Genomic DNA, 27,933 nt, shown 5'->3' on the forward strand with positions numbered 1-27,933 from the left:
GCGGTTTTTGGATGCGTTTTCAGCGCATGAACTTCAAAGAGCGCGCAAGTCTTTCAAATAGCGTTCCGGCGACACGGCGGAAAAAGGTCCACTGAGCTCCTCGGACCTGTATATATGTATACACATGTATCCTCCCCTTCCCTCTCTCCTCCCTTTCCTGTACAACTGCGTTCCCCAATTCCAACACCCCCCACACCAGCAGACGTTCCGGTGTGTACCCTCAGGTGAGACAAACTGTAATCGTCGCTTGCTGGCGGCCTTTCCTTTCCATGGTAACAATAAATTCATTCATTCATCCTTCTGTGGATGCATTGTCCAAGACGCCGCGCACCGCTCTCCACCGAGTTCGTAGGGAAGCAAAGCGTGCCGAATTAACCAGGCGGCAATGCTATCCCGTCGGAAAGGAACGAAACAACAAGGCGCAGCTCGGCGACAGTGCGCTCAAAGGACCCGGAAACGGGTTCACAGTAATCGGTTAACAGGTCGGAGCATGGGAAAAGCTCGTGGGTCAACGACCACAGAAGAGACGATTTTGAGCACAGCATGGGAAGGTACAGTTCTACAAAACAAAGAAAAAAATAATCCCAGGGCACGAAGCATTGGTCTGTGCGTCTTCTGAAACGCAAACCGTTCGAAAACGTTTGTCACTTCGGTGGATTCTGGGAAAGCTTAGGACTGCAGGCAGCGGGTTGCCGCGATGCGGTAACGCGCTAAACATCGGGTAGATCATTTAAATTCCCGCCGCATAAGTTTTCCAGTTTTTTTGTCTTGTGTGCTGCCATCTGTGCCCGACAGAACGAAGCAAAAAATTTTCGTTCTTTTTTTCCACGCTAACATCGCTGCAGTCGGCAAAAGTGACGTTTACGTTTCTCTATGCATTTATGCGCCGAGCGGACGTCACCGCCGCGGGGGCCAATGGGCGTCCGCGTAGCGGGCTGGCATTCTGTGGCGTAGCCATTGGCCGTCCATACAACTCTCAGCTGACGGTGGTGCTGCTGCCCAGCGCGCACCTTTGTTGTGGCGACAATGATTGCACGCCCATGCAAAATTTAGCTTCCAGCCTCAACCATCTCAGCAAAGGAGTCAAGCACGGCGTCGGCGGACTCATGAATCTAGCGGCAGAAGGGGGTGACCACCCCCCTTACGTCGTTTACGTGAATTTCAACCAGGATGGCACGTAAGTTTTGAAGCCCTTTCTTTTCTCCTTCAACGCGCCTGTGATCGCTTGTGCAACCACGCACGCTGGGTGTCTGTGGGGCCTTTCCCGGGCTCTATGTACCCGTTAGTGTTTCACGCGAAGCGCTAGGAGGTTCGGAATCCGTTTTCTCCGACGCGCTGTCTCCCTATTTGGTGTCCCTCGGCTCGCACGACCCCGACGAAGGGGGCTTGTCGTCAAAACACCCGCCCTGTTGAACGCCTGGCGGGTAGAAAACTTCCTCCCTGTTACCAGGATCGATTTGCACGGCGTTATCACAGCGCAACCGCCTCTCGTAACTTCCGATCATCCGTTCCGGACCCGCGCGTTTAACCACGGCCGCGCACTGCCGCTGGCTGCCCGCCCGTTAGCCTACCCTCGCTGCGCGCAGCTGATCTGTAAGCGAAGGGCAATCCCTGCCCCAGGCTCTGGCCAAGGTAAGTAGGCCAACGCCTGCGGTGATTTTCTCCGATTTCCCTCGCCAAGCCGCGATCGTCTTGCGCGCACCTGCCCCCTCAAGGTCCCGACTTGCTAGCGGGCAAAAATTGCGTTAGCCTTGAATGAACAGTGGTGTCCGGGGCGAGTTGTTAATCTGTCATGTCAGCGCCCCGACGACGATTTGCGGATGATGTAAGACGGCCGCTTGTCCCTTTTTTTCGTTCTCTTCTGCCCCTGTCGTCGAGCGTTGTTTCCCGTTCCGATGCGTCAGCGAACGGTCAGCTGTTATCGCCTCCCTCTCTCTTGCCCTTGCAGCCAGCGGGGCGCGGGTTTGTTGTGGTCTGCGTGGACTGCGCGTGCCCCCAGAACCTGTAACAGCAGTCGCGGTATCGCGTGACTTGAAGCGCCAGTTTCGTAAAACTGCGTACCGTCGTTCGTGGTTGGCGGCCCCAGCTAGTTGGTTTGTCCTTCGAAGGCGTATCCTGTGGAAGGGAGCACAGCGCAGCATCGCAAGCGGGTCGTACACTGTTGAAATGTCCCTCCGAGACCTTGAGAGGGTGAGAGCAGCGGACGAGCTGGATGGTTTTTCAAAAGCGAAGTTCGCTCTGACGTGTCCGCAGCGTGGACGGTTCGGTGGTTTGTCAAATACGGGTCTAACAGTGCCATTTGACCAGTACGTTCGGGGATATTTTGATACGTGAACCGCCATCGGCAATAAAAATTACAAACCGATGACATGTCGAGGCTACAAAAAAGTCCGTTTTTATCCTGTCTCGCTAAAGAAGAGAACAAATAGTCCCATAAACCAAAATACTAATGCCTGAGGTACTGAGCCTGACACCCAGGGCTGTCTTGTATGCTTGGCGGATCGCTGGGTTAAGTTTAAGGATCTCGGCTGGTTTGAGGGCTAGGTTAATTAGACCATTGCAAGTGTGGTGTTATTAACAAAAATGTAATCGGTGTACACCTGGCAACATGAAAACGTGGCTACAAACTTGCTGGAATACGCAGATAAGTGGTCTGTGGCCACAGAGGCTGATGCAGCTGAAATACCAGCATGCTTGTGCACTAGATTTCGATGCAACTCAGAGAACACCAGGGGCTCTGTGTTTGGGGCATTCACTTGTGGGTCTTAAACATGGCGCCTTGCAAAGCACCAGTAAAATAAATTTGTCTGGAACAGCCATGGAAAGAAAGACCTTGCGTCACGAACAGAATGATAGAAATCACCCATCATGAATTACAGAAAAAACTGGCAGCTAACGGACGTAAAGGGCACTCTGTCGAATAAAATAAAGGTTGTGCAGGTTGCCGTCAGCAGTTGTGTGGGATATGCAAGACGTATGCAACACAGTCTAATCATGATAGCACTTGTGGCTTACTGCAGTTTTGCAGTGATTTCACACCCCCTGCTACCACAATGCAATTCCATCCAAGCAGATTATGAACTCATCCCCTTGCATTCAGGGCTTTTAAATGCTGGGAGAACTCCATAAACGTGGAGACGTTTATCTTTGTTAGTATCATAGGTAATTGGCAACGGCAATACATGACGCTTCCCAAAGCAGTTCAAGCAACTATGCCAGGTTTGACAAAACTGCTGTGAAATAAAGTTTACAAGCCCCATATTTGTACGCTAGGATATCACTATAATCCTACCAGGTTTCAGTATGTTGATTCACTCACAAGTATGCTAGGTCGCCGGCTAAAAGCAATCGTGCTTGGAACTTCTTGGGCGAGTTGGCGCACCTTTGAAGAAAACATGGGCTTTGCGACAAAAAAAGGGACGAGCACAGTCTTGCACTTTTCTTGTCCTTTCCTTTTTACTTTTTCACTAAGTGCATGTTTTTGCTAATGATGGTGTTTAGTTCGTTGCACCTGTTTGGATAAAGCCCAGCAACATGTTTATAAATTAATCTAACCCAGTCCAGTTCCATCCACTTGGAGGACAAGCTGTCGTGTACCACATACCATGATATAATCCATTGCCATCCACTAGAGAACTATACTCGTGTACAACTTAAGAACAACAATGGAAGTTGCCACTGTTCCTCGTGGAGTAACAGCCATGCCGGCTGTTACTCCATGAGTAACAGCTAACTTCACGCTGGGACTAACTCCACGAGTTAGTCCGCATGGAGTAACAGCCGCAGCCGGCTGTTACTCCATGCAGCCTTACTGCGAGTATTTTGGACATGGCGCGAGTCGTTTCCGTGATTTTTCAGGCTTAACCTGCTTGTAAATTACTGCAGCAACGATAACAAACTAGGTGAGGAAAAGCAGGCCATGTTGCATATCAAGCGCAATCTCCTTTCAAAACGCACACGCGCGCTGACATCCAGGGCTGTCCAGTGGAGTGGTACACTGCATGAGATATTGCCATTCTCAACTTAGTATGTCTGCCATGTACCGTGCACCACCAATGTGCTGGGAGAGGGGCCCAAGTGTGTTTTGTGTAAAAGAATGGTGTCGTTAAGAGGGGGCACTCAATTTGTGGGAGCACTCAATTATGGATTGCTTCAAACGATACATTTGTGCTGCAAAGCTTCCTCCTACCTTTGCTGCAGTGGATGCTGGCTCAGTTAGGCACAAATCTCGGGTAGATGGCAGTTTTTAATTTTGGCTGCTCTTTTGGTAAAATCCTGTTAAAAAGGAAAAAAAGGGACTGGTGCAATCATTAGCGCGCTGCTATTTGCAGCACACTTCTGGGAGTATGTGCTTGGGAGTAATTACTCCCTTCTGGGAGTAATGGGAGTAATCAGTGCAAATAAAAACTGTCCTTCGCTGGAGACTTGCAGATTGTCGGTACTGCTTGTAGGAACACTCTGTGGCCTGTTGCAGGGGAGAAGGCTGCCACTGTCAGTAAGTGGCGTGCCATCCAAAGAGCACAGCAAGGGAGTAGCCCTGGTGGCCACTTTGGCTACTCTCTTTATTGGGATTCCTCTCTATCAAAGGCAGGTTTTGTGATCAAACTCTGGGGCGATTGAAAGTGCCAAGATTGTGGTCGCCTCAACTTCAATGTGCACAGTCGCGTACAAAGTGGGTTGGGAAGACCGAGGCTCATTTCATTGTAAGCCTTGTGGCTGTTTGTTACAATGTTCGGATGTACAGGAGCGAGTCGGACAGGCCAATTTCACTGCCATTTCCATTACTGCACCTCGAAGGTTAAGGTGGTTGAGGCGTTCTACTTTTGCAATGCATCTGTACATTATAAAGACTTCAAGCAGTGATGGAGTACCTGTGGCATTTGTGAGTGCTGGTGGCAATGCATCTCAATTCCTGGCTAGTTCAGTATGACCGTAGACACATAAGTGGCAGGCCCTTATTGAAACAATCTGTACTTATACTGTATGAGCATGCATACAGTCCCAGGACAACAGGACTGACTGTGAGTGCTGAAATTGGTTGAGCTAAAGTTTGTCTGGTGTGTTCTGTTTGGCAAGCTTACAAGGGGAATAAAAAAAAACTAAAACGACATCTGCTCTCTTTCAAGTGTCGTTTAGGTGGCTGTTAATGGCTCATGGGAAAGTTGACCGACCCCTTCCCCTTTTGTTTTGAAGGTCGCTGTCTGTCGGGACGCAAACTGGGTACAAGTTCTTCTCCCTCACAAACGTCGACAAACTCGAGCAAATATACGAAAATGGTAAGTCGTGTGCATATCCAGTTGTTGTTCACTTGGCAAGGGCAAATGAAAAGGCTTGGAATTTTATTACCCCTTGCCTGTTGTTTATGTGGATTCAATTTATGTTCAAAACCTTCATAATGCCTGAAGTGAGCGTTTTGAGGCCAGCAGCATTATTTGCTACTGTCCTCAGGTCAAATGCCTGTGCATTGTGATCCCAAGCTTTCTGGACAACATAAAGCACGCACTCGTGTAAAGGTTACTTTTGCTTCTGCTGGAACACTTTGCCTGGCTCCAGTGATCTAAGGTGTACATCTGCATGGTATCTTCATCCTTTCGAAGTAGCAGGGTTGTGACCCTGCGTCTTTTTCCCATCTTGCACTCATATAGGGAGTGATCGTAAACCCTGCTCTGCTTCCCACCAGTCATATAGCGGGGTGTTGGATCGAGTATTGCTGTATTCCACATTCAACAGGAAGTCCTTAAAGGGGCCAGGTAGACAAAACGCAAGTTTGGTTCATTCGAAAGATTGCCTCGTTTGAATCAAGCTGACACCACTTTTAACGCAAACTTCGCTCAAATAAGCTACATAATTAGGAAAAAAGGGAATGGCCATGCGACCCACTCTCATTTCCCGCAACAGAACCTATGATGTCTTATGCGACAGCTCTGCGATTGGCGGAGGCCACCAAAAGCAAACGAAAATTAGACAGAGCTTACAAGCTTGCCGAGCGAGCTATTGGCGCTTAAATTAAGGGCACATTCTTTTTATAGCGGTAAGAATGGTGGGGTAAACAGTGGAAGATAGTGCACGTAAACACACAAGTACCGATGTGTACTGCTGTGGGTACTGCGTGCGCTATGCTTGTTTTAGCTGCACAGCACTGCGGCACTTTGGGGTGTCTCAGACGGCACTGGCCGATTGGCGTAAGTGTCTTACGTGACCAGATTTGTGGAGCAAACACCATGTTTCACAAAACAATTATTTTCTACCTTAAAAAAAAACAAAAAGCAAGCCAGGTGCAATTATGGTCAAAAAGAAAGCAAAGGCAGAAAACGGCCCTTTGCAGTATGGTGGCACCATCTAGGTTGACTAACGGCAAATGAGGCTCCGCAATCGGTTGGAGAGCGGTTCTTGTGATGTCATTGCAGACGTCACGAAAACAAACAATTTTGCAGGAGAATCAAGATTTTAACTTAAATTGAATAATTTCTCAGTGAACAAAGCATTGTTTGCTTCCGGACAAGCGCTGGGGCCACTATAAAACACGAAATCTTTCGAATAAAACATCTTTTGTCTGCATGGGCCCTTTAAGAAAACCCTGCATACAGCTTTCACCAATGCAGGGCTAGGTTGCTTTAAAAAATGAAAAAGCTGCGCATTCTCTCTCTCTCTCTCTCTGTCTCTCTCTTTTTCCAGTTTGGTGTCTGCAGCAAGTTGAGAAGCCATTATATTTACGGCTTCAAAAGCTCCGATCCGCCTCGAAGTGAAACGTGGAGCTTATACAATCGTTCATTTATTCAGTTTGGTTGTGGTGTAGCTCATACTTAATGAACACGGTAGATGTGATGAGCTGTGCACTGCATGGTGCTTCCGTCCAAATATATCATCATCCACTAGTTAAACGCCTGAAGATTTGCACGCAGCAATGGCACGCACATTACCGTGCACGCTGTTACCTCATCTGCTGTTGCCGAGTGAGGGAGGAGTTTCCATTTCTCGCCTCTTGATCCGCCTCCACGCAGAGGGCGAGAGCATCTGCCTGGTGGAGCGGCTGTTCCTGTCCAGCCTGGTGTCCATTGTGGGGGCGTCGTCGGCACGCAAGCTCAAGGTGTGCCACTTCAAGAAGGCCTCGGAGATCTGCAACTACTCCTACTCCAACAGCATCCTGGCTGTGCGGCTCAACCGCGCACGCCTCGTCGTCTGCCTTGAGGAGTCCCTCTACATCCACAACATCCGTGACATGAAGGCACGTCTCCTCCTCCTTTTCCTCTTCCTCTCCTCCTCCGCATCACTCGTAGACGGCTGTCGCTTGTGTGAATGCCGGGCTCCAGGGTAAAGGGATTAGCAGTACCAGTATGCTTTTGTGAAGATCATTGTTGACTGTAAGAAAGAAAGGGTAATTTGCAAATAATTTAGAGGGTACTGGTTTAGTCCTGTTGGTAGAACATGACAAAGAATTGAAGCGCTAGGACAACGGGGATAAGCAAGTCGACTTGTTAGCACCTTGTGTGTGTCGACACGCTGGTCCCTGTTGTCCTAGCGCTTCAATTTTTTGTAATTTTTGGGGACACGAGAGCAGAAAATGCATTGAGGGAAGAATTGTTCATTCTTTCCTTAGCCTCACTTGTGAAAATTGTGTTGCAGAATTTTAAACTTAATTTGTGGAAATTTTTAGGGGTTGCATTGTATGAAATAGGTGTTAATGCTGGTGTTGTGTATAGCTACCTCAGTGGCATTCTTTACACCGTACCGAGCTAAGAGACGTATATATCCTGGTAACTATGAACTACTAGCCTTTGTAGGCCTTTTGCATAAGGATTATGCAGTGTGCAGGTTTAAAGGCTTGCATAGTCATCTTCACAGTGTAGCATCAAACAGTACCCAAGTGCTTTGTTACCTGCAGTGTTTATTATGATCCGTGCCAACGATATCCTGAGAATTTTGTTTTTGGTCCTCACTTCTTGAGTGTCCTTAACCATAGTCCATAACCAGATACCTAATGGTGAGGGCTTGTTCCTGCTAACAGGAGTAGGCTTACGAGGCTGCGAAAAACTTAAAATGGCTTGAATACGTTGCTGATAAACTGTTGCTGAGCAGTAAGTACAGCGCAGACTAACAAGCTTCAAAAAACTCAACAACGCAGGGCTGAGTAGCTCCTAGGCTGTCTTGTCTTTGGCCGCGCAGGTTTGCTTAAAGCGAGGCAAAAGCACGTTGCTTGCGGTTTCGCATGTTCCTCGCTCTCGCTTTCGGGACTACTTAAAATTGTGCGTGTGGATTGTAACAAGAACAAGCTCAAAGATGCTGCTGAACGCATGAAGAGCAGTTGCCCTTTGCAGCAAGCTGGCCGGTTGTCGCACCCCCTGTATGAACCAACACCACCAGTCTGGCTGGCGCAACATTTCAAGCTTGCTGTGCGCTGCCACGGAGCTCTTCACTCCTAGACGCCTCCTCCCCTCTCGCCTGGCAACTAACCCGTATCGAATAACCGCTAACGTCCCTCGCCGGCGGAAGCGCAGAGCGATTGATGGAAACGGGGCAACCGGTTCTCTTAATCTGACAGGACAGCACCCTGATGCAGGTCCTGCACACGATCCGGGAGACCCCGCCCAACCCCAAGGGCCTATGCGCCCTGTCGCCCTCGAGCGACAACTGCTACCTCGCCTACCCCGGCTCGGACAAGATCGGCGAGGTGCAGATCTTCGACGCGCTCAACCTGGTGTGTTCCCTGATACCGGATTCCTCTTCATCGATTCCCTCCTTCCCTCCCTCTCACAGTGCATAGTAGTCTATGAAGCTTGTTGTACGAGAAGCGGAATGCTGGGGGTAACGCTTCAAGAAAACAGCACTGTGGATTAGAGAACAGACTTAGGTGGAAGACATTATAGTTCAAATTAAGGGGAAAATATTCAGCCACCTTCGCGATTGAGACGCGAAGACTGAGAAAACAGCAGAGATGGTGGCCTTCACTAGCTTCAACTTGGCTTTTCTTAGGTCTGCCCATTTTATTGGTGGGTCGGACATTGATTCCACCCAGCGCACGCAGTCTCTCTCAACTTGGAGAACACCGGCACGTTAGAGCTTATGTCATCACTAGACGCAGTAAGTCCCTGACGGGTGCCTCCCCACCCCAACATCCGCGCTGCGACGTGCACTCCCCACACCTGCTCTTCGGCTCCTTGCCTCCTCGCCACTTCCCCTCCCACTTCTTGGGAAAACAACCTTGATCAAGCAGACTGACACTGAACTGCTGTAATTAGTTGTAGTATTTGCAGCTCTTCCCGTAATACTGTTCAAACACACACCGCGGTGGCTCAGTGGCTAAGGCGTTGTGCTGCCGAGCACGAGGAGGCGGGTTCGATTCCCGGCCGCGGCAGCCGCTTTTCTGATGGAGGCGAAAAGCAAAAACGCCCGCGTGTACGAGATTTCAACGCACGTTAAAGATCCCCAGGTTGTCAAAATTAATCCGGAGCCCTTCACTACGGCGCGCCTCATCGCCTGCGTTGCGTCAGCACGTTAAACCCTACAATCAATCAATACTGTTCAAACTTGGAACATGCTTGTTCAAGGGGGGTGAGGGAGGGAGAGAGAGACACTCATATTTATTGGAGTTGAAAAGTTGACCTCGTTTAGATTGTCACTTGCACAAGACTTTCAGCAGATAATAATCTCAGGTTTCTTATTGCATTCAGTGGCATGACATGCCCATTTATTCCATTTTCTACGTATCGAGCCAGGCACTGGATGTAGGCACGGCGACAGACAGAAGAAAGTGCCAGTGAATTTATATGCTTCCTAGGCGTTCAGTCTATTCAGGCTGCCACTTTGCAAAGAACTTACAAAAGGAATCATTCTTCTCTTTGACAGGCTTTTGTAAACCCAGTGCTAAACGGAGCATTCCCTTTCTTTTTCAGCAAGCCAAGGTGATGATCCCGGCTCACGACAGCCCGTTGGCTGCCCTCGCGTTCAACGCGGCGGGAACCCTCATCGCAACTGCTTCGGAAAAGGTCTGTTCAAGACTCCCCAGTGACCTTTCAGTGATGAGGGTTTTGAAAATTTTGTTCTCTGGCCTTTTTTTCCAGGGCACCGTGATAAGAGTTTTCTGCGTTGCTGACGGACAGAAGCTCTACGAGTTCCGACGAGGCATGAAGCGGTGAGTTGGCGACAAACCAGCTTTGCTCGACGCAATCTAAGGAGAAGAGAGTTTTTTTGAGTCCACCCTTGGGGTGATCAGTTAATTTTGCTGCGCACTGCTGGGTATGGGCCCTGTTTTACGACGGGTTTAGTGAAGTGCAAGTTTGCCTGTTCAAATACTGAGAGTTTGCGTATCTGGAAAATTTCTCTCTCAAGATGTACTGGCTCATCATTCCCAGTTTTGGCTCGATTGCTTTGCAAGTGAATTAGTTCGAGATGCAAGCATCATCTAATCCCAGGCGCCATTTGCTGTTACTTTTTGTGCTGTAGTTTTATCCGCGGTTTGGAAATTTAATTCAGAATTGTCCCTAGAGCTGTCAGAGGTGGCACCTAGGCTCGGCAACTTTGCAACTGACTGTGCGCTTTTGCTGTTGGCTCAACTATGGACTTCGAAGCTTCGCTTTTGAAGTGAGGCAAACATTGCCGCCAGTTTTGGTTGCAATGCCCTATGACAAAAAAAAAAGAAAAGGTGCTTGTGGAAGGCGCTAATAAGTGAGTGCATCCCTTTGATAGAGTACTCTGGCCAAATGCTCCAAGAGTGAAGATGCTCCAGTGCTGGTGATTTTCAGACTAAAGCTATCCAAAGTATCTATGCTTGCGTTGTGAAGGGTAGCAGTTCAAGCAGAATTTCACAGGTGTTTTCATTAGCTACCCTGCTGGCTATTCCCAGTGGTATCTTTTTGCGTATTGACTCTCATCATGTATTCAAGCTTTCTTTATATGGACAGTACCTCTCTGACGAGCAGCACTCAACAGATCCAGAGGTGAAGTTTCACCTAGGTGCTAACGTGCAATGCTTTAGGGACTTTGTTCCCTAGGTCTCTAGGCACAAATTCCTAACACCCGAGGCATGGTTTTGAGCTCGATATTAAATTGCGAGTAAAACAGTGAATAAAACCTTCCAGCAAACTGTTGCTGGAGTCTGCTACTGGCACTGCATTACTGGGAAATCTCTTTTTTATCAGGAAAACAATCCGTTTTGGGTAAAGAGAATGAGTGTTGGAAGCCAGTAGTGGCGTTTAGGTGTGGATGCGGAGCCGGCAAGTGTCTCTTAAGCATTTATACTCCGTTTCTGGTGCACTGGCCAGCGGCAGTGTGGTTGGTGATGGCACATCAGCTAACCTGCCCCAGTGAAAAATTCCAACCTGTTTGCAATCCGGCTAGCACAGCGAAGCTTCGGCTGGCACATGCACAGAAGGTTCTGTGATTAGCGTGTCGACTTTCATGAAATTTACGAAACGGAGCAGGTGGGTGCACGTACTCCCAGTCTGGACAGGCTGGCAAGGTGCATTTTGGGATATTGGGTTGGCATTCTGGGTCTGTGCCAAGCAAGAGACATGTCCTATCCTGTCACCCGCACTGTCAAAGCGTGCCAGGCTCTGCCGAATGCGGTGGCGGTCATGACGTTGGGAGTGTAGAGGGCGCCCGCGTTCGACGTAAGAGTATAAATGCACCTCTTACCGTGTCGACAGGTGTGCGAGCATCTGGTCGCTGGCGTTCAGCGCGGACTCGCTGTTCCTGTGTGCGTCGAGCAACACGGAGACGGTGCACATCTTCAAGCTGGAGGACCCGAGGGGCAGCGAGGCGAGCGGCGGCAAGGCGGCGGCCGAGGAGCCCGGCACCTGGATGGGCTACCTGGGCAAGGCCCTCATGCAGAGCGCCGCCTACCTGCCCACCCAGGTCACCGACGTCTTCAGCCAGGGGCGTTCCTTCGCCTCCGTGCACCTGCCCTTCTCCGGTGTCCGCACCGTCTGCTGCCTCAGCACGTGAGTCCGTTGTTTGACACTACGTCTGTTCATGTTTTCCTGTCTTGCAGCGTGAACTGCAGCCAAATCTCGTTACTACGAACCCCACATTAACGAATTTTTCAAATTTGCGAATATTTTAAGAATCCCCGCCAGATTGCCTATATTTCCAATGTAAAAACATTTCAGAACTACAAAGTTCAATATAGCGCATATTTAAAAAAAACTCGTAATTTATTTCCCCCATTATAATCGAGGAACATCAGTATTATAAATTCGGCCAAAAGGAACAGCGCCGCAAACTCGCGTAAAACTGAAAACGCCGTTTCTCTGTGTATTGCCGCGATGCAGTAGCTATCATCATCACCATGTGGAGTGCCAACAGCTAGCGCCACGACAAAGCTGCAGTTTATGTAAGAGGCCTAACTGGCCTAGCCACATTTGTCTCTTTTCTCTCTCGTTCTGTTGGGTGTCAATGGCCGGTCGGTCGTTCTTCACGCTTATCGCGAAGTTCGTGTGAGATCCAAAGATGACTGCAGCTAGTGACAGAGCAAAGAAGTAGCGCGAGTAGTCATTGTCTTTAGTGACAGTGACGACGAGAAGGAAGACTGTGGGTTCACCGAACACAGAAGAAGAGGAGATCGTGTTGACCATTGATGTTTTAGTGCACAGGAACAAATTCCAGACTTTCAGTGAATGAGCCCGTGGGGCAATAAAAGTTCTCTCTCTCTCTCTCTGTGAGTCTGTCTGTGCGATGACGTAGCCGATAGGTATTGTGCAAGGTGCAATATGTTGAGGCTTTCCTAATCGGTTGTGCGTGCTGCATGCGTCAGAAGAAAATAACTGATTTCTTAAATATAAAGCAGCTTTGAAGTGAGTGGAACATTTTTATTTGAGTGTGCGCCTGTCCGCACACACGTCTACTGCTTACGTGCATCATTTTCACTACTAGGTGTGAACACTGGCTTATAACTGCAGGTTTTTCGTTACAAAAATATTTCAAAATAACGAGTGATTTTCTGCTGTTCCGCATGCTTCGTTATATCGAGACTTGACTGTATCTTGGTTTTGGGATTGATGCCACTTTGGGATGTACAGCATAGTTTAGGTTTTGCAAAAACAAGAGGATTGGACTGCGCTTGGTAAAACAGCTGACAAAATGATTTGACTCAACCCGTGAACTGACAAGCTTCAGTCGAGTGGTAGCTTATCCTGAACGTCCTGCTGAAACTGGGTAGTACTTTGGCCTTGCAGAGGACATGGGAGGGACAAGATGTGGGAGAGAAAAAAAAAATGGAGGTCGCTTTGAGGGCCAAGTGAAGCCTCAGACTTCTTACGTCTTCCTCGATGTGCCATCTGTTCTTGTAGGAGTACATCGGCCAGAAGCCGCATTGTTCTTACTTTCTGCTTCAGTGCTTGTGAGCGAGTACTCCACTCTGTCGGCAAGAATCTGGGAAGTCCTAAGAATGGCAGGGCGGGCATGGTAGGATGTGCGAACGTACATGTTTATAGATGTTGGGAAGGCTTCTTCCTTGCATGCCTATGGTGTGTTGTGTAGTGGGGATTGTTGCATGGCTGGAAAAGAGTAGGAAAAACTGTAGGCTGGGGAAGTTATCAACTGATGATGCGAATTGAACAGAAGGTCAACTGATGATGCAAATTCAGATGGCTGTCTTTGCGTCAGCCCTGTGAATTCACATTCATTCTTCGTTCAATCACATTCAAGAGACTACAAACGAGGCTCGCCTGCCAGAATGTTGGGGTCAGTCTGTTTTTGTTCCGCCCGCAGTGTTCAGAAAGTCCCCCGGGTGCTCGTGGCCACCGAGGACGGCTACCTGTACGTGTACAACCTGGATCCTGTCGAAGGCGGCGACTGCACCTTGTACAAGCAGCACAGGTGGGCTGCTCTCGATCCACTTTTGAGCTCGCTGAACACTTCTTGATGGAACAGCCTCCTTGTCTAGCCCGGAAATAATCAAAGCTCTTTTCTTAAGAGAAAGATGCTTAAAACTCGAAGCTTTCTCCCATGCAACGTGGGTGAAAGTCCAAAATCCAAACTGGATAGACGTCGGGCTCATAATGCCAGGGACCCAGGTTCGATTCTGGCCACAGGGAGCATTTTTTTATAACTTGTGGGGTATAAAAAGAGTATGCACTATTGATTTTTTCCTTCCTTTAGTTTTTTTTCCTTGGCTGCTTGGACAGCTGTTCTCCCCTGAAACAGTTCTAAGCAAAACAAATTCAGTCTGCACTGCACAAATGTTTACAGTGAAATGAAAGCTCTGTATAGCCTTCAAGTGTCTCCATAAAACAGAGCTTCTTGCCGTAATTGCCGGTTGTTCATGACCAGTAATCTGCGATTCTGATTTTCTTTTGAGTGGCTCCGTGTAATGAAGCACAGGTGTTGTATGTGTGTGGTTTCTAAGTGCTAATAGTGTGCAGAGCAGTGAAATGTGGTTGTGTGATTGCTTCGAAACGTTGGCAAGGTTGCGGGCAGCTTAAATTTGATGGTCGCAGAGCAGAATACTGGTGCTATTCATCGACACGATAAAGCCATAGGCTCGCGGCTGTACCATAACCCTATCAGCTACATTGACGTTGTATGCTCTTGTTACATTTGGTGTCTGCATTGTGAGCATACCCGGTGGGACCAAGGGTTACCGCGCCTTTGAGCTTTGAGGGTGCACACTCAAAAACGGCTGGCAGGGTCAACACAAAGTGATAAAGTGGAGAGGAAACGAAAACACCGATAAGGCTCTGCGGAGTGCTTTGCGTGTCGTGATAAGCGGTCGGTGATAAACTCCGTCAGGCTGGTTGTTTTACCCTCAAACATCACAGGAAGGGGGGGAGGGAGAATACAGTGCATTCTTAGTTTTGTTATTTTTTTTCTCCAGGTGCATTTTATCTGTGTGAGACTGGAAAGCCCGTGTCTGTAGATCACGGGGCTTTGAATCGGCACTTCACTGCTTATGGGATCGCCGCCCTTGCTTTTGCTGCTGTGATGTTTGTCTTTCGCCGGCCGTGTCTCTCTCTCCCCCCATCACGCTGCTTGCAAGGATAAAATGTTTATGCATGGCTTGCACAAAGATGGCAGAAAAGTGCGCAGCACGTATTTTGTGCCCAGGACCTCGCTTAACTCTTTCATTACCTTGCCTATTCAAAATTGTTCAGTTTGAGCGATAGGCTTAGTGGCTAAGGAGTTGTGCTGCTGAGCCCAAGGACGCAGGTTTGATTCCAGGCTGTGATAGCCACTTTTCTGATGGAGGCGAAAAGAAAAAAAACGCCCGTGTGTTCGACATTTCAGCACACGTTAAAGATCCCCAGGTGGTCAAAATTAATCCGGAGACCTCCACTATGGTGTGCCTCATCCCCTGTGTAGTGTCGGCGCGTTAAAACCTCAGAATCGGTCAATCAGTTTGAGCGATAACTTCTTTGGTGTCCCTTTGCCTCTTTTTGTCATGTGAAAAACCAGCATTGTTGTAGCTGTCTAGCACAGAAAATGGCTGCCGCTGTAAAGAGAATGAAGAACACACATTGAGTTCGTACCGGAATTGAACCCTGGTCTCCAGAGTAAGAGCCGAGTGTGTTACCATTGTGCTACTTTGGCACGTTGCCACCAGAGGATGCGCAGGAGATGTGCAGAGGAGATGCGTAGATGCATAATGCGTAGATGCTGACGTCTACGTAGATGCTGAGAATGCGTAGATGCTGAGCCTGTGCTGTTAAAAAAGCAAGAAAAGAGGGTTGGCAGCAGTGACGGTAGTGATCGAGTGCGAGAGCCCCGATGCATGTATGGCCTCCTCTCTCCTGCAGGCTGGATGGGCGCGACCCTGCAGTGCCGCCTCCTCTTCAGCCCGGCGGAGATTTGGGCGGCGACAAAGCGCCGGCCACACCCCAGCCAACCCCCGCTGCCCGCAAGCCGGACTTGCAGGGTAATGACCGAGTGCTCGGGCCCTGGACCTTGCCCCACTTGCTGCCCTTGGACGCCTGTCTTTTTGCTTTTTCTCGCATTTGCTTGTTATAAACGGTTTCTCTCTGTTGTGTGCATCTAGAGCCTGTTGCGAACAGTGGCAGTGAGAGTGCCCGTGACTAGCAAAGTAGCTAGTTTTGCGTAGTGTAGTAGCCAAACAAGTTGATGCCATGTTCTGTGAGGCAGTTTGCGTCATTTAGGAGTAGACCAAAACGAGAGAAAAGCACCCCAGCAATAGTTTTCTGGGAGGCTGTAGTGAGCCTCATAGACTACGATTTTGTTCTGTTTTTTTTTTTTTTTTTAAATTTCATATTCTGCTTATTTTGGGATTACACTTGCCCATGCTAAATGCGACATGTCATCCCTCTTCTGTTAAAAATTGGCATCATAGCCAAGCTTTTGTAAAATTTTGTACCGCCTATCCGCTCCACCGTGCTGACTGCGCTTTACGTGCTTGATAAGCAGTCCAGCCAGTTTGTTCTTTGGCCACCTGTACTTTGTGATCTCTTTTGTGTGCCTCGTGATGCATTTTGGTTTGTGAGCTTGGTGGAGGTGGAGGTTCCTTTTTGGTTGTACGTGCACCCAGTTGATTGTGTGTTCCCAGTGACTTCATCCCTCTCGGGTGGTTGGCTCCTCATTCTCTTTCACACGTTGAGACTCTTGCTTTTGACGAGTGGGATCTCATCTCTCATCATCTTCCGTTTTGGCTGGGGCGACTAAAAGTTGACAAGTGGGTTTTGTAGCCTGCTACTTTCTCTATATGAATTTCTGCCCCCCTGTAAACAACTATGATTCCCGTTTTTCTTGTGGAAAGAAGGCAAAGAGAGAAGGGAAAAAGAAGACTTGGGAGCAAAAGATGCACACGTTTAGCAGGGTTACGAGGGCATTTTAGTTTCTTGAGCCATCCGATAGTACGAAAATGATGGTGGATAGGAAAAAAGGGGCAGGTCGAAAGCTTGTGGAGCGTCTAGGCCACTTGCAAAATCGTTACAAAGCTCGTTGCCATTTGGACTGGTGGCTAAACTGGGGAAGAATGCTTCACTGCATTCTGGGAAAGAGCACAGGTGTTGTGCGAAAATTCTTTTTTGTATCTTATTTCAAAGCTGGATAAGAACTGCAAAGTTGTAGCTAGCTGTCATCGGCCGAAAGCATCAACACTAGGGGTGTGCGAATATCAATTTTTTAATTTCGAAGCGAATACGAATAATGAAAACAACGTTCGAATCGAATCGAATATTTTTCGAATATTTTTCGAATACGAATACTTATTGTTTTTTGTAAAATTAAAGTTTTCACCATCTAGAAACACAAAAACTGCACAACAAATCCCATAAAGTAAAATTAGGAATTGCACAGTACCATTGCACTCAACAGGTCAAGGTCTGCACTCACTTAAATGTTATCATGAAGAAAGGTTAACTGCTCAACTTGTTCCAGGAGCAGTGAGCTCCTGCTCGTCACGACTCTACCAGATACCGAAAACAGCCACTCACTTGAGACACTAGTGGCCAGCATCCGTACACATTACCGCGCGCTGATACAGTAAAATCTCGATGATACTAATCTTGCGGGACCGCGAAAAATATTCGTATCATCCGAAATTCGTATGAACCAACACAGACCAAAAAAGTGAGCGCTGAAAAAAGTTTTCGTTTATTTCTTTTCTTGCTTTCGCGTCAGGAAATTCTTGATTTTTTCTGCTTTTTTTAACCCCCATGTCGCAAAGCAGTCCTTTCTGGAGCACGGAAAGCTTCGCGCTCATCTCCTCACTCGCGATGCCCAAGTGGCCCAAGCTCGCTACACGCCGCAACAGTCAAGCGTGAACCGCATGGTGCGTTTTTGCACGCGATATCGCTCACCACGGCTTTGCGCACGCTGCATTTTCACGCCCGCATCGACGATTTCGCGCCCGCGCCTACCTCGGTCAGAAAATGACGCACGACGCGCGCGGCAGAATGGAGGAGCCTGACGACTTGCGAAGCGATCGAGACAGCCGGCTTGGCTCCGCCGGAGATGGTTAGGCTTAGCACCCCTACAAATATTTCATGGGCGCTTTCACTAGCGGTGGGGATGATGTTTTATAGTACCGTTTTCGCATGCATTATCAGCTCCTTTACCGCACAAGCAACTTCGTGTCTCCCTTGAGCCTTATTTTAAAGAGTGGTTACAAGCGGGCGCTCCAGTTCCCGCGCCACTTCACGGCCGGAGCCGACGCCATGTTGCCGCCGCCGGCCGCGCCGCGCGCAGCGTGCGGGTGGTTTCGCCGGTTTCGCGGCGGTGTCAGCGCGCGTGGGGCGTGCGCGGCGCGTTTTCGCGAGCAGAAAACAACAGCCCGGCCATTTCTGGAGAAAGAGTGACAAACAGGGGAGAGAGAGCCATCACTTGCTCGATCGGCAGTCGGGTGGCCTCGCCTGCTCGTTCGTACCCGCCGGGCCGCGCAGGTCCGTTCGTACAGCCGACATTTTTCACATTGCAAACAATGCAATTTCGCCGAAACTTTTCGGAAATTCGTATCACCCAGAATCGTATAATCGAGATTCCACTGTAACCACGAATAAACACCGATACAGTCTGCGAAAGCACGTATCGTTCGCCGTGTATATGCTTCGCGACTTTGCTGTTGAGACACGTCCTGAATATTTTTTTTTTTTTAGTTTTGGATGGTTCGAATATTTCGAACAATAAAAGTGCCGTTCGAATCGAATCGAATACCGAAAAATTCGAATCGAATATTCGAAGTTTCGAATATTCGCACACCCCTAATCAACACCATAGGTGGTCGATAAACTCGTTGAAATTGCAGGGATCATGGGTGCCGTAGCTTTAGGTTAAGTAAGCAGTCACTCTAGCATAGCGAAGACAGCTAAGATTTTAAAATAGCTTTTTGAATTGTGCTGTTCCACTGAGATAATTGAGTACAGTTGAACCTTGTTATAGCGAAGTAGTATCGAGACAGCAAATTAGTTCTTTTATCCGATATTCGTTGTAACAGTAGGGGTAACAATCGGCTCTAACAAATCGACAATGCGGCTCGAGCAAAAATACTTGACATGAGAATGCATTTTGTTTGGCTTCGAAGCCACTGTAAATAGGTTAACCCTTACCTTTCTCCTTGTTGCATTTCAACCTCTATGAACCGGAACATGAGTACATGAAATTACAACAAAACAAAGTTCGCTTTACAAAACAGGCCTGTGTCCTTATTGATTTGATGAAGGATGTGATCTTTGCCTGGTGGCTACTCACAGCACTGAGCAAGATGAAGTTTTTCAGTGTCCACAACCCTTTATACTTCAGTTTCAGATGATGGTTTTTTTTTCTTGTTTTTTTTTTCCAAGCACCTTCTCAGACTTCTGGTCCAATATTTCTTCGTTATATTTGATATCGTGTGTGGCTATCACAACTTCAGTTTCATTGTAGAAGAATAACTGCCATTGAAATAAGGTGCGACCAACCAGAGTTTGTATTTAGTTCGCTATAGCCAATAATTCGCTATATCAGTGTTCGTTATAACAAGGTTCAACTGTATTTTAAGCCAGTTTTTCTGTTTGTCTGAATGGTTCAAATGTAAAAGTCTGCGTTTATGCAAGTGTTGTGAAGGCTTCAATTCCTTGTTTTTTCTCAGTGTATCCATAAATTCAGTTACTGGTTTTATAGTGAGATTGTAAGCCGCCCTTGCAGATGGATTGCCACTTAACATTTGTAGTTTGAAGTGTGCGACAGATAGAACAACATTATCTAATCAATTCGTCAAAATCATCGTGATTTAGTTGGCCCTTTTGCTTAACTGTTACTTGCATATAAATTTGCAACTGCACCTTAAAAAAGCTGTTTTGTGTTCAGGTTTTCCAGCATGAAAGCAGCAGTCTGCTTTGTTTTAACCATTGTAGCTTTTAGTTATGTTTTTCTCAAGCTATTTTTTAAACTTTTTTTAAGGTGCAGCCTTTCATAGACCATTTGCTTGCCTGCCTGCAAATTTGAGCTAATTTACTATTATACCTAGCAAAGGAGCTTCAAAGTTGTTAGTATTAAGTATTCTTCAAACTGACTTCAAAGCATACTTCAAACCTGAATTTATAAAACTTTTGTCAAATTCTTTTTTTCAATAAGTGAAGTGGTTCCACTGTTGCAAATAATTTAGGACTCTGCAAACTATTTTGCAATTCCTGTCAGGTTTCTAAAATATATCGCCTCACTTTTATCATGTCGTTGGAGCACTGTTTCTTTTTCACAATTTCAAGCTTCAACTGTTACACGGCATTTAATTGCATTTAAAGTGTAGCCCACCTCATGCGGTTGTCATTTCCGTTCTACGAGCAGATTTGCTGTGTGACTGATGGCTGAAGCTTTGTTGCGGGAGTTGGGGACCTGAAGTGAGCATCAATTATTGCAATAACTGAAAATCAAAAACTGCAAGGTTGCCTTGGGCTTCCTCCAGTAAAGGCCATTGTCCACAAAATAGGGCTATAATGAGGTTTATGAAAAAAAAAAAAAAAAAAAGGTGCGACATTTTTAATTGCCTTTAAAGTGCAGGCTGACTTATAAAAGAGGAAAAAAAAAGCTTCATTCTGTCTTCGCATATAATAATTAATGACTTACATCAATATTTTTGCAATATCTACTTTAAGTGACCAGTCATTTTTGTAGTTCTATTTGCATTTTGTTTTATGTACGTATTGTGGTATTTTTTAAGAGAAAAAAATGGCAGGCACTATTTTTATAGTGAAGTACGAGCATAGGTTAGTGAATGCTTTTTTTTTTCTTTCTGGTTTTAACACTGATGCTCAAAAGAGACAATTTTGTAGGCAACCATATTGCTGTTTTATTGAATAAGCCTGTAAGCACAGCAGAAAAGGGCAGCTCTGATTCACTTAGCAGGTGTTTGAAAATACTTTTTTTTGGCAGGAAGGGGGAAAGGGAAAAGGAGGGGGTAGTGAATCCGTCGTGGTAGTAGTAGTGCAGGGTGGGGTGGGTCACTGTTGTGGTGTGTGATGTTGGGTGCGTGACTGCTGCTGCTGCGTCGAAGACGGGCGGGGTAAGAGGGGGTGGCGCCCTGTAACGGTCCTACTGTGGTGTTTCCGGCCGTGCAGGGGTGTCGAGCTACGCTGCCGTAGTGCGAGGTTATCAGGACCAAACTCCGGCAGGTCTGTACTAGGCTCTTTTCCTCCTCCTCCCCCTCCCCCTCTCGACTCCTCGCTTCTTGCCTTGCCTGGGCTGCCTGTTGGGTTTCCCCCGCCTTTTCGTCACTTCCCCCTCTTCTCACTTTCCTTCTTCTCGTTCACTTGGCTCACTTTGTTTTCCTGCACGACTACTGGTGGTTTGTGGCTGGTACAAGTGGTGCTTAGGTCTACCCCTTGCGGGAATTTCGGGTGCTGATTCGACTGCTTGGGGTGGCTGGTCGGTACTTGGTGGCCTTCAAAGGTAACAGTGACACACTGTCAGTTTGAAGTGCTCATCAATGAGCCGCAACTTTTATGCTCTGCAAAGATTAATCGTTTTGTTTTGCCCTTTGTTACTATTTGTTATCGCGATGGATGCTTTGTGAAGGAGGAGCACTGAACTGGGCGAGAACTTCTGTGGGGATGATGTGCGGCAGGAATGATAAACCTTCAGGGGCACTATGCAGTGAACTCTTTCTTTGAAAAACACTTGCAAATGGTAGTAAGCCTCCCAAGTAACAAAGCGGCTTTTTTGAAGTTCGAGGTAAGAGTTTCGTTGTAGCTTTTATTAGTCCACTCATTGGAGCACTTGAGATAGCCCTGCTTGTTGAAGGGGCCAAGCAGACAAAATACAAAGTTTGTTTTATTCGAAAGATTTCGCATTTTATATTGCCCCCAGGGCTTGTCCAGAAGCAAACGATGCTTTATTCACTGCGAAAGTAATCAATTTAAGTTGAAATTTTGATTCTCCCACCAAATTGTGTGCTTTAATGACGTCTGCAATGACATCATAACAACGGGTCTTCAAGCTAAGCTTAGTGTCAACCTGAGGCTTGTTTCCTGTTAGTCAACCTAGATGGCGCCACCATACTGCAGCGTGCCGTTTTCTGCCTTTGCTTTGTTTTTGACCGTATTCGTACCTGGCTTGTTTTTGTTCAGGGAGAAAATAATCATTTCGTGAAACATGGTGCTCACTCAACAAATATGGTCCCATAAGACGCTGCCACTAAAACAAAAAAAAAACAAAACAAGCATAGTGCGCTAAAACAAGCCAAGTGCACGCAGTACGAACAGCAGTACACATCGGTACTTCTATGTTTACATGGCCTTTTGTAACTTACACTGTTTATCCCACCATTCTTACTGCTATAAAAGGAATGTAAAAAATAAGCTATATAATCAGGAAACCAGAGAAGACGCATGCATTTTGCCAGTTACTTGTCTGCACTGAACTTGTAACATATTGTGGACCGCTTGTTGTGATTGCCGAGGCCGACAAAATCCAATTCAAATTAAACAGGGGTTACATACTTGTGCAACAAGCTATTTGCATTTGAATTTAGTGCATATTCTCTTTACAGCAGGAGAATGGTGGAATAAACAATGGAAGATATGCCGACACTGCCTAACGCAGCTGTGGGGCACGTTGGCTTGTCTGATACGACATTGGCCAGCTGGCATAAGTGCCACTTCTAGTTACGTGACCCTGTTTGTCAAGTCACGTCCAATGTTTATGGGAATGGTTGCTATCAACTGTAACAAAAATATGGCAGACATGCAAGTCCAGTCAGAAGCAAACTGAGTGCAAACAGCAGTCCTTGAGCGGTATCGCTGCGCCATCTGGGAAAACGAATGGTAACCAAGGTAACCAAAGGCAAATTTTGCAGTCAGCGGCAACCTCAGTCAGCATACGAGCTTTTGTTTCGGGTACCTGCTTACAATACGTCATTGGTGACGTCGCGAAACACACAATCTTCAGAGAGTTCATACTTTGGCTGGAATTATTTATTTCTCAGTGAATACGGCATTGTTTGCTGCCGGACAAGCACTGAGAGTACTATGAAACGCCAGAAATCTTGTTAAAACAAACATGTATTTTGTCCTCGTGGCGCTTTTAATCCCTTGGCATGTGTGAACAGCTTTTGGGCCCTTCCTGCACGTCTTGTCACTTCCAAAGAGAGCCGTTTTCCATGTACTGGAAAAGGAGCATGCCACTTTTGGAAGATGGTCAGTGCCTGTACTTTCTGTTCTCATCCGAGTTTTTGACTACCCCATTAGTTACATTGACATCTTTCCATAAAAGTCTCAGATTTGCTGCCAAGTTTCGTCATTATATCGCAGATAAGATGTGGACGCTATATCTTAATCCTGTGTGTTGGGGTCCATAGCTTGCTGTGTTTCTTTTCCCCCTCTAGCATCAGATTGTAGAAAAATTTGACTAATCTTTTTTTTTCCCCCCAAAACACCAAATTTTTTTCTCTCTTGTATTCAGTGGTAGCATTCGTGCCACCTTTTCATGGCAAGCACTACAATTTTCCCCAACGAAACTAGGGAGCACTTGTTTTGGCTTTCTGTTTCCAGCTTTCGTTTCCTCTCAGAATGTGTACTGGAATCGGTTGTACCCGCCACGGTGGCTCAGTCGATAAGCTACTGTGCTGCTAAGCACAAGAACGTGGGTTTCTTGATGGAGGCAAAAAAAGAAAACGCCCATGTGTGGAGATTTTGGCACACGTTAGAGATCCCCTCATTGCTGAGCATGAAGACATGGGTTTGATTCCCTGCCGCGGCGGCTGCTTTTCTCATGGAAGCAAAAAGTGAAAACGCCCGTGTGGGCAAGATTTCGGCACATGTTAAAGATCCCCAGGTGGTCAAAATTAATCCGGAAAATTAATCCGGAACCCGCCTCATCGCCTGCGTTGCGTTGGCGCGTTAAACCCTACAATTAATTAATTAGAGATCCCCTCGTGGTCAAAATTGATCTGGAGCCCTTCACTACGGCGAAGGTGTGGCTTTGGTGCGTGAAATCCGTTATTTTTTTTTTTTTTTAACGGGCCGTTCGTAACAACCAAGCATAAAATTTAATGAAAGGCGTTTTCCCATCAAACCCTTAGACGTCAGCACATGAAAAGATTGCAGGTTTTCCTCGTGGCTCGTTCACTCCCACAATTGAGAGGGGGCCACCGTGACCAGCCACTTGCCGCCGCCACCGCTTTGTTTTGCCTGCCCTTTGCACTGCTTGCACTGTTGCCGCCGCTCACCCTCCCGTGACCCCCGACCCCGGACCCTGCCGGAAAGATGTCCTGCTGCCTCGTATCTGACAGCAGCTCAGCAAGTGGGCCCCAGGGTGTGACGGCAGAGATTCCGAGCCCCCCGTGGAACCTTCTGCCTCCCCCAGGGGGCGACACTGGCGGCCGGCGGCGGCGTGTGCGTGCGGCAGAGGATGCGACGGCGATGGCGGCGCCTAACACGGGACAGAGTGTCTCTCTGGCTTTTGCGGACGCGGAAATTGGACGAATAAAAATGCAATAAAAGGAAAAGGAGAGAGAAAGGACTGGCAGGGCCCCGAGCAACTGTTTTACATGCAGATTGGCTTTCGCTTTCGAGCAGTGGTGGAGTCTGTGTCACTAGGTGCTGTGAAAAATTTGAGCTTGTTTTGGAGGGCGTGTAGAGGGTCTGAATGACTGATATGAACCAAGATTGGCTCGCGACCGTGCGCAGAAGTGCGAAGCCAAATGATGTGTAGCATATTGGAAGGGGGGGGTGGGGCCTAAGCAACGGCACTGTTTCATGTGTGTTGCCGAGATTTCACGAGCTGAACCAGTCTTATCGTCACGTTTGGCTATGTGTGTAGCGGCAATTTGTGCACCAGGAAATGCAACGCAGGAATCGGGAAGTGGGGTGGGGTGCCAGCTCCCATCATCTTGAATTGCTTGTGGGTTGATTTTGTTTTTCCATTTTATTTTATTTTCCACTTTGCGGGCGCATACTTCGCAGATGGGCTGTGCACGAATGATCCATGCAGGCTGCACACCTTTGTGCATTGTTCAGGCAAGCCTTTGTTTCGTTCAGAAACAAAGAAAAAAAAATTGGGACAGAATGCTGCAAACGACGCGTTAAATAGCGAGTCAAAGGCAAGAAGGACATATATAATAAATTGCCAGTGACATGTGCCTGTGTTTGATCCCTGCTGAAACGGTCAGCATTTCTACTTCATATCGAATGGAGCGGCGCATGGCATTGTTTTTCTGTTTGTGGAACTTTGGAACTTTATGTTCTCCTCTACCCCGCAGGGCTCCTAAGCTTTCTCAGGGTTCGGGCGTAGCGGTAACACACAGCTTGCAACTTTGGTCCTTGTGTTCCTGAGCTCCCAGAGAGATAGTTGGAGAGAGCGAGATAGAGAAGATATACTCGGGCACAACTTAAGAATGACAACGGAAATTGCCACTGTGCCTTATCACCGCAGTTGGCTGTTCCTTTGTACGGCGCAGGGAGTGCATTACTGCGAGCATTTTGAACGTGATGCGAGTCGTTTCATTCGCGGCAAGAAACAAACTACATGAGAAAAAGCAGACGATGTAGCGCGGTAAGCGAAATCTCCTTTCAAAATGCGCGTGTTTACATCTGGGTTCGTCGCTTCGGTGGAGTGACACACTACTTGAGCTATTGCCCTTCTCAACCTGTGTCCGAGTATAGAGGGGAAGAAGCAGGGGGCACAAAATGCTCACTGTTTAGCTTGTGAAACCCTTCAGGTAAGCCTAATATATCCCTGCTACACTAGCGTCCGAATGTCATTTGAACCAAATGTCATTTCATTCAAATGCCAAGTTGTGCTGTTCCAATTGGCTCAAATGACATGAGGCCAAATGAGCACCCAGAGAGACATTTGGAGCTCTCGAATGACATTTCTAGAACTCTCGTGCACAGCGTTCCAAGTCAGCATAAACAAATGCATTGCTGGCGTACTTAAAACAAACAAAATACTCTTAATTGTGGGTTTTTGTTCACTTCTGATTCACGTATACCGTGATATCGAGATGTAATAATTCCATACTCTAAGCACTTGTGCGAGCAGGCGACAAACCAGTGTGGCCAGACAGCACAAAAGAACCTTGATGGGGATTCCGAGTTAAACAAAAACCACGTCAAAGCTTGCGTTATTTATAATTTGATATGATTTTAATTCCAAAGACTGCTACTAAATTTGATTGTTGCATTATTGTGTGGAAACAGATCTCGACAGCACAAGCACCACGCAGAACAGCGAGCGATTGTTAAGGCTTTCAGGTGCCATCGAAATTGAAGTGGAACACAGTGGATTCTCAATGGCATTTGAAGCCTATCATTTGAGTCAAATGTCATTCTATTCGAGTGACATTTGGATGCCAGTGTAGCAGGGATATAAAGGCCGATCTCCATGCAGCGAAGTTTCTCGGCGAACTTGGCGCGGCGGACGCCGCGGTTTGACGCGCCGCTCAGTTTTTGTCCACCCGAACCTCCATGCAACGTGATGCGGCGAACGCCGCCGATGGAAGACAGGACAGGAAGTACGAGGAAGTACAAGGCTGTGATTGGCTGCGGCCTCAAAATGCAGTTTGCCGCTTCCGGTCGCGTTCACCGCCAACATCTAGCTCACGTAGATTGCCGGCGAACAGCCGTATTTTCGACGCCGGGCCGCCTTTTCGCCTACATTTCGCTGCATGGAGGTCGGCCTTAACTGTTCCGATATTGAGTAGCACGTGGAATGCTCTCGTAGCTTCATTTCGTTTGGACAGTTGCTCGGGGCTCGGCTGGGTCTCCGACATGCAGCCAGTGGGCTGAGGCGCGGTGTGTGTGATGCAGTGTGGTTTCCCGTGACCTCTTGTCTCTCTGCACGTGGCGAGCACAGATGCAGCTGGCGTGGTGGACGTGGCGTCTTCGCCCAAGGCGGGCTTGCGCCTTACCGATGACTCCGAATTCCCGCCGGTGTCGCAGAAGTGCGATTGACGAGGCCCCCCACCGCTACCACTCGCACCACTTGCACGGTGCGTCTCGACCGACACCCACCACTCTTGGCAAAGTAACCTAACTTCGCCCCGTTCCTAACTGTCTTTGATCCACTTTTGTCTGTAAACTGCTGCGAGTCTCGTCACGGTAGCTACTAAGAAATGCTTGCTTCTACAGAGGCAATTTTCGTATCATTTACCCTATGCTGTCAAGGGTTGCGAACTGCAAGCAGTCATTTTGACTTAGCCTTCATGCTGAAAACATAGCGCAGTAACAGCAAGGGACAAGGCGTAGTTCCTACAACGTCTCAAAATAACTACTGATACGCTTCCCATGCAAGCCAACAAGTTAAGGCAGCGCCATACCAACAAGTTTCTGCATCAGTGTGGCACCCTGCTATGTGCGCAGAGCTGTCCTTGGCTGACGTGTTGCATGATGAGCCGGCACGTTGCTCCTTCTAACGAATTCTCCTCCCCTGGTGCTCAGCCCTCTGGCAAAAGCGGCATGTTGTTGCATGAAGCCTCCCTGCTTCAAACCGTGTTGATATTTTTTCCGTTTCTGCATATGCACTTTGTCTTCTGCAGGGAAACCTCGCTGTGTACACAAGTGAACATAAAGTGGCAATGTTAAAGGGACACTGAAGAGATAGGTAGACATTGTGAGATTAGTACTTGTGCTGGTTGAAGTCTCGAGTCCTGAGGCCGTGTATTGACCACTCTGGGTGCTAATTAAGTGGATTTGTTTGGTATAAAAATTGATTAGAAAGTGCTGTTCTTCTTTCTGCATCCTTTGAACTGCAGAGTACCGGTTGTAGCCAGAACTCAATACATAATGAGCACGAAATAGCTTGGTATGTGCACGGAGGAGGAGGGTGGGGCGTGTGTGTGTGTGTAGGGGGGTGAAAAGGGGTGTATGTGGACATGTGATGGCAGGATGTTAAGCCTAATGTCATGGTTCGAGGTCTAACGTCGTTAAACATGTACCAACACCTTGACGTGCGGCGAGTTTGATGTTTCAAGATTCTTAGCCACGCTAACAGTGTGCGGAAAGAACAGATGTAAAAGAAAAAAGCCTACAAGATGTTAATGACAAGTGACATCACAGCACCTAGTTAAGTGTTCCATAA

General features: G+C 47.5%; 1 protein-coding gene across 6 annotated transcripts in view; it reads left to right on the plus strand.

Annotated features, from left to right (window-relative positions):
* Positions 1-932: 932 nt before the first annotated feature.
* The window catches only part of Atg18a (Autophagy-related 18a), a 31,221-nt gene continuing 4,220 nt past the window's right edge, over positions 933-27,933 (plus strand). Inside the window, exons 1-11 of one of the 6 annotated variants that reach the window (XM_077670510.1) lie at positions 933-1,177; positions 5,194-5,276; positions 7,002-7,225; positions 8,540-8,695; positions 9,891-9,983; positions 10,059-10,129; positions 11,643-11,936; positions 13,705-13,812; positions 15,729-15,847; positions 20,976-21,029; positions 26,710-26,845. In XM_077670510.1, coding sequence (XP_077526636.1) covers positions 1,041-1,177; positions 5,194-5,276; positions 7,002-7,225; positions 8,540-8,695; positions 9,891-9,983; positions 10,059-10,129; positions 11,643-11,936; positions 13,705-13,812; positions 15,729-15,847; positions 20,976-21,029; positions 26,710-26,807 — 1,437 coding nt within the window. In that variant the 5' untranslated portion in view covers positions 933-1,040 and the 3' untranslated portion in view covers positions 26,808-26,845. Of the gene's footprint in view, positions 1,178-2,054; positions 2,191-5,193; positions 5,277-7,001; positions 7,226-8,539; positions 8,696-9,890; positions 9,984-10,058; positions 10,130-11,642; positions 11,937-13,704; positions 13,813-15,728; positions 15,848-20,975; positions 21,030-26,709; positions 26,846-27,933 lie in introns of those variants that run through there. The other 5 variants (XM_077670511.1, XM_077670515.1, XM_077670513.1 and 2 more) reach the window with 5 other exon arrangements.

This window comes from Haemaphysalis longicornis, unplaced genomic scaffold (genome assembly GCF_048455015.1).
Source record: "Haemaphysalis longicornis isolate Haplotype H1 unplaced genomic scaffold, Haemaphysalis longicornis Haplotype H1 scaffold_5, whole genome shotgun sequence".
Taxonomy (NCBI): domain Eukaryota; kingdom Metazoa; phylum Arthropoda; class Arachnida; order Ixodida; family Ixodidae; genus Haemaphysalis; species Haemaphysalis longicornis.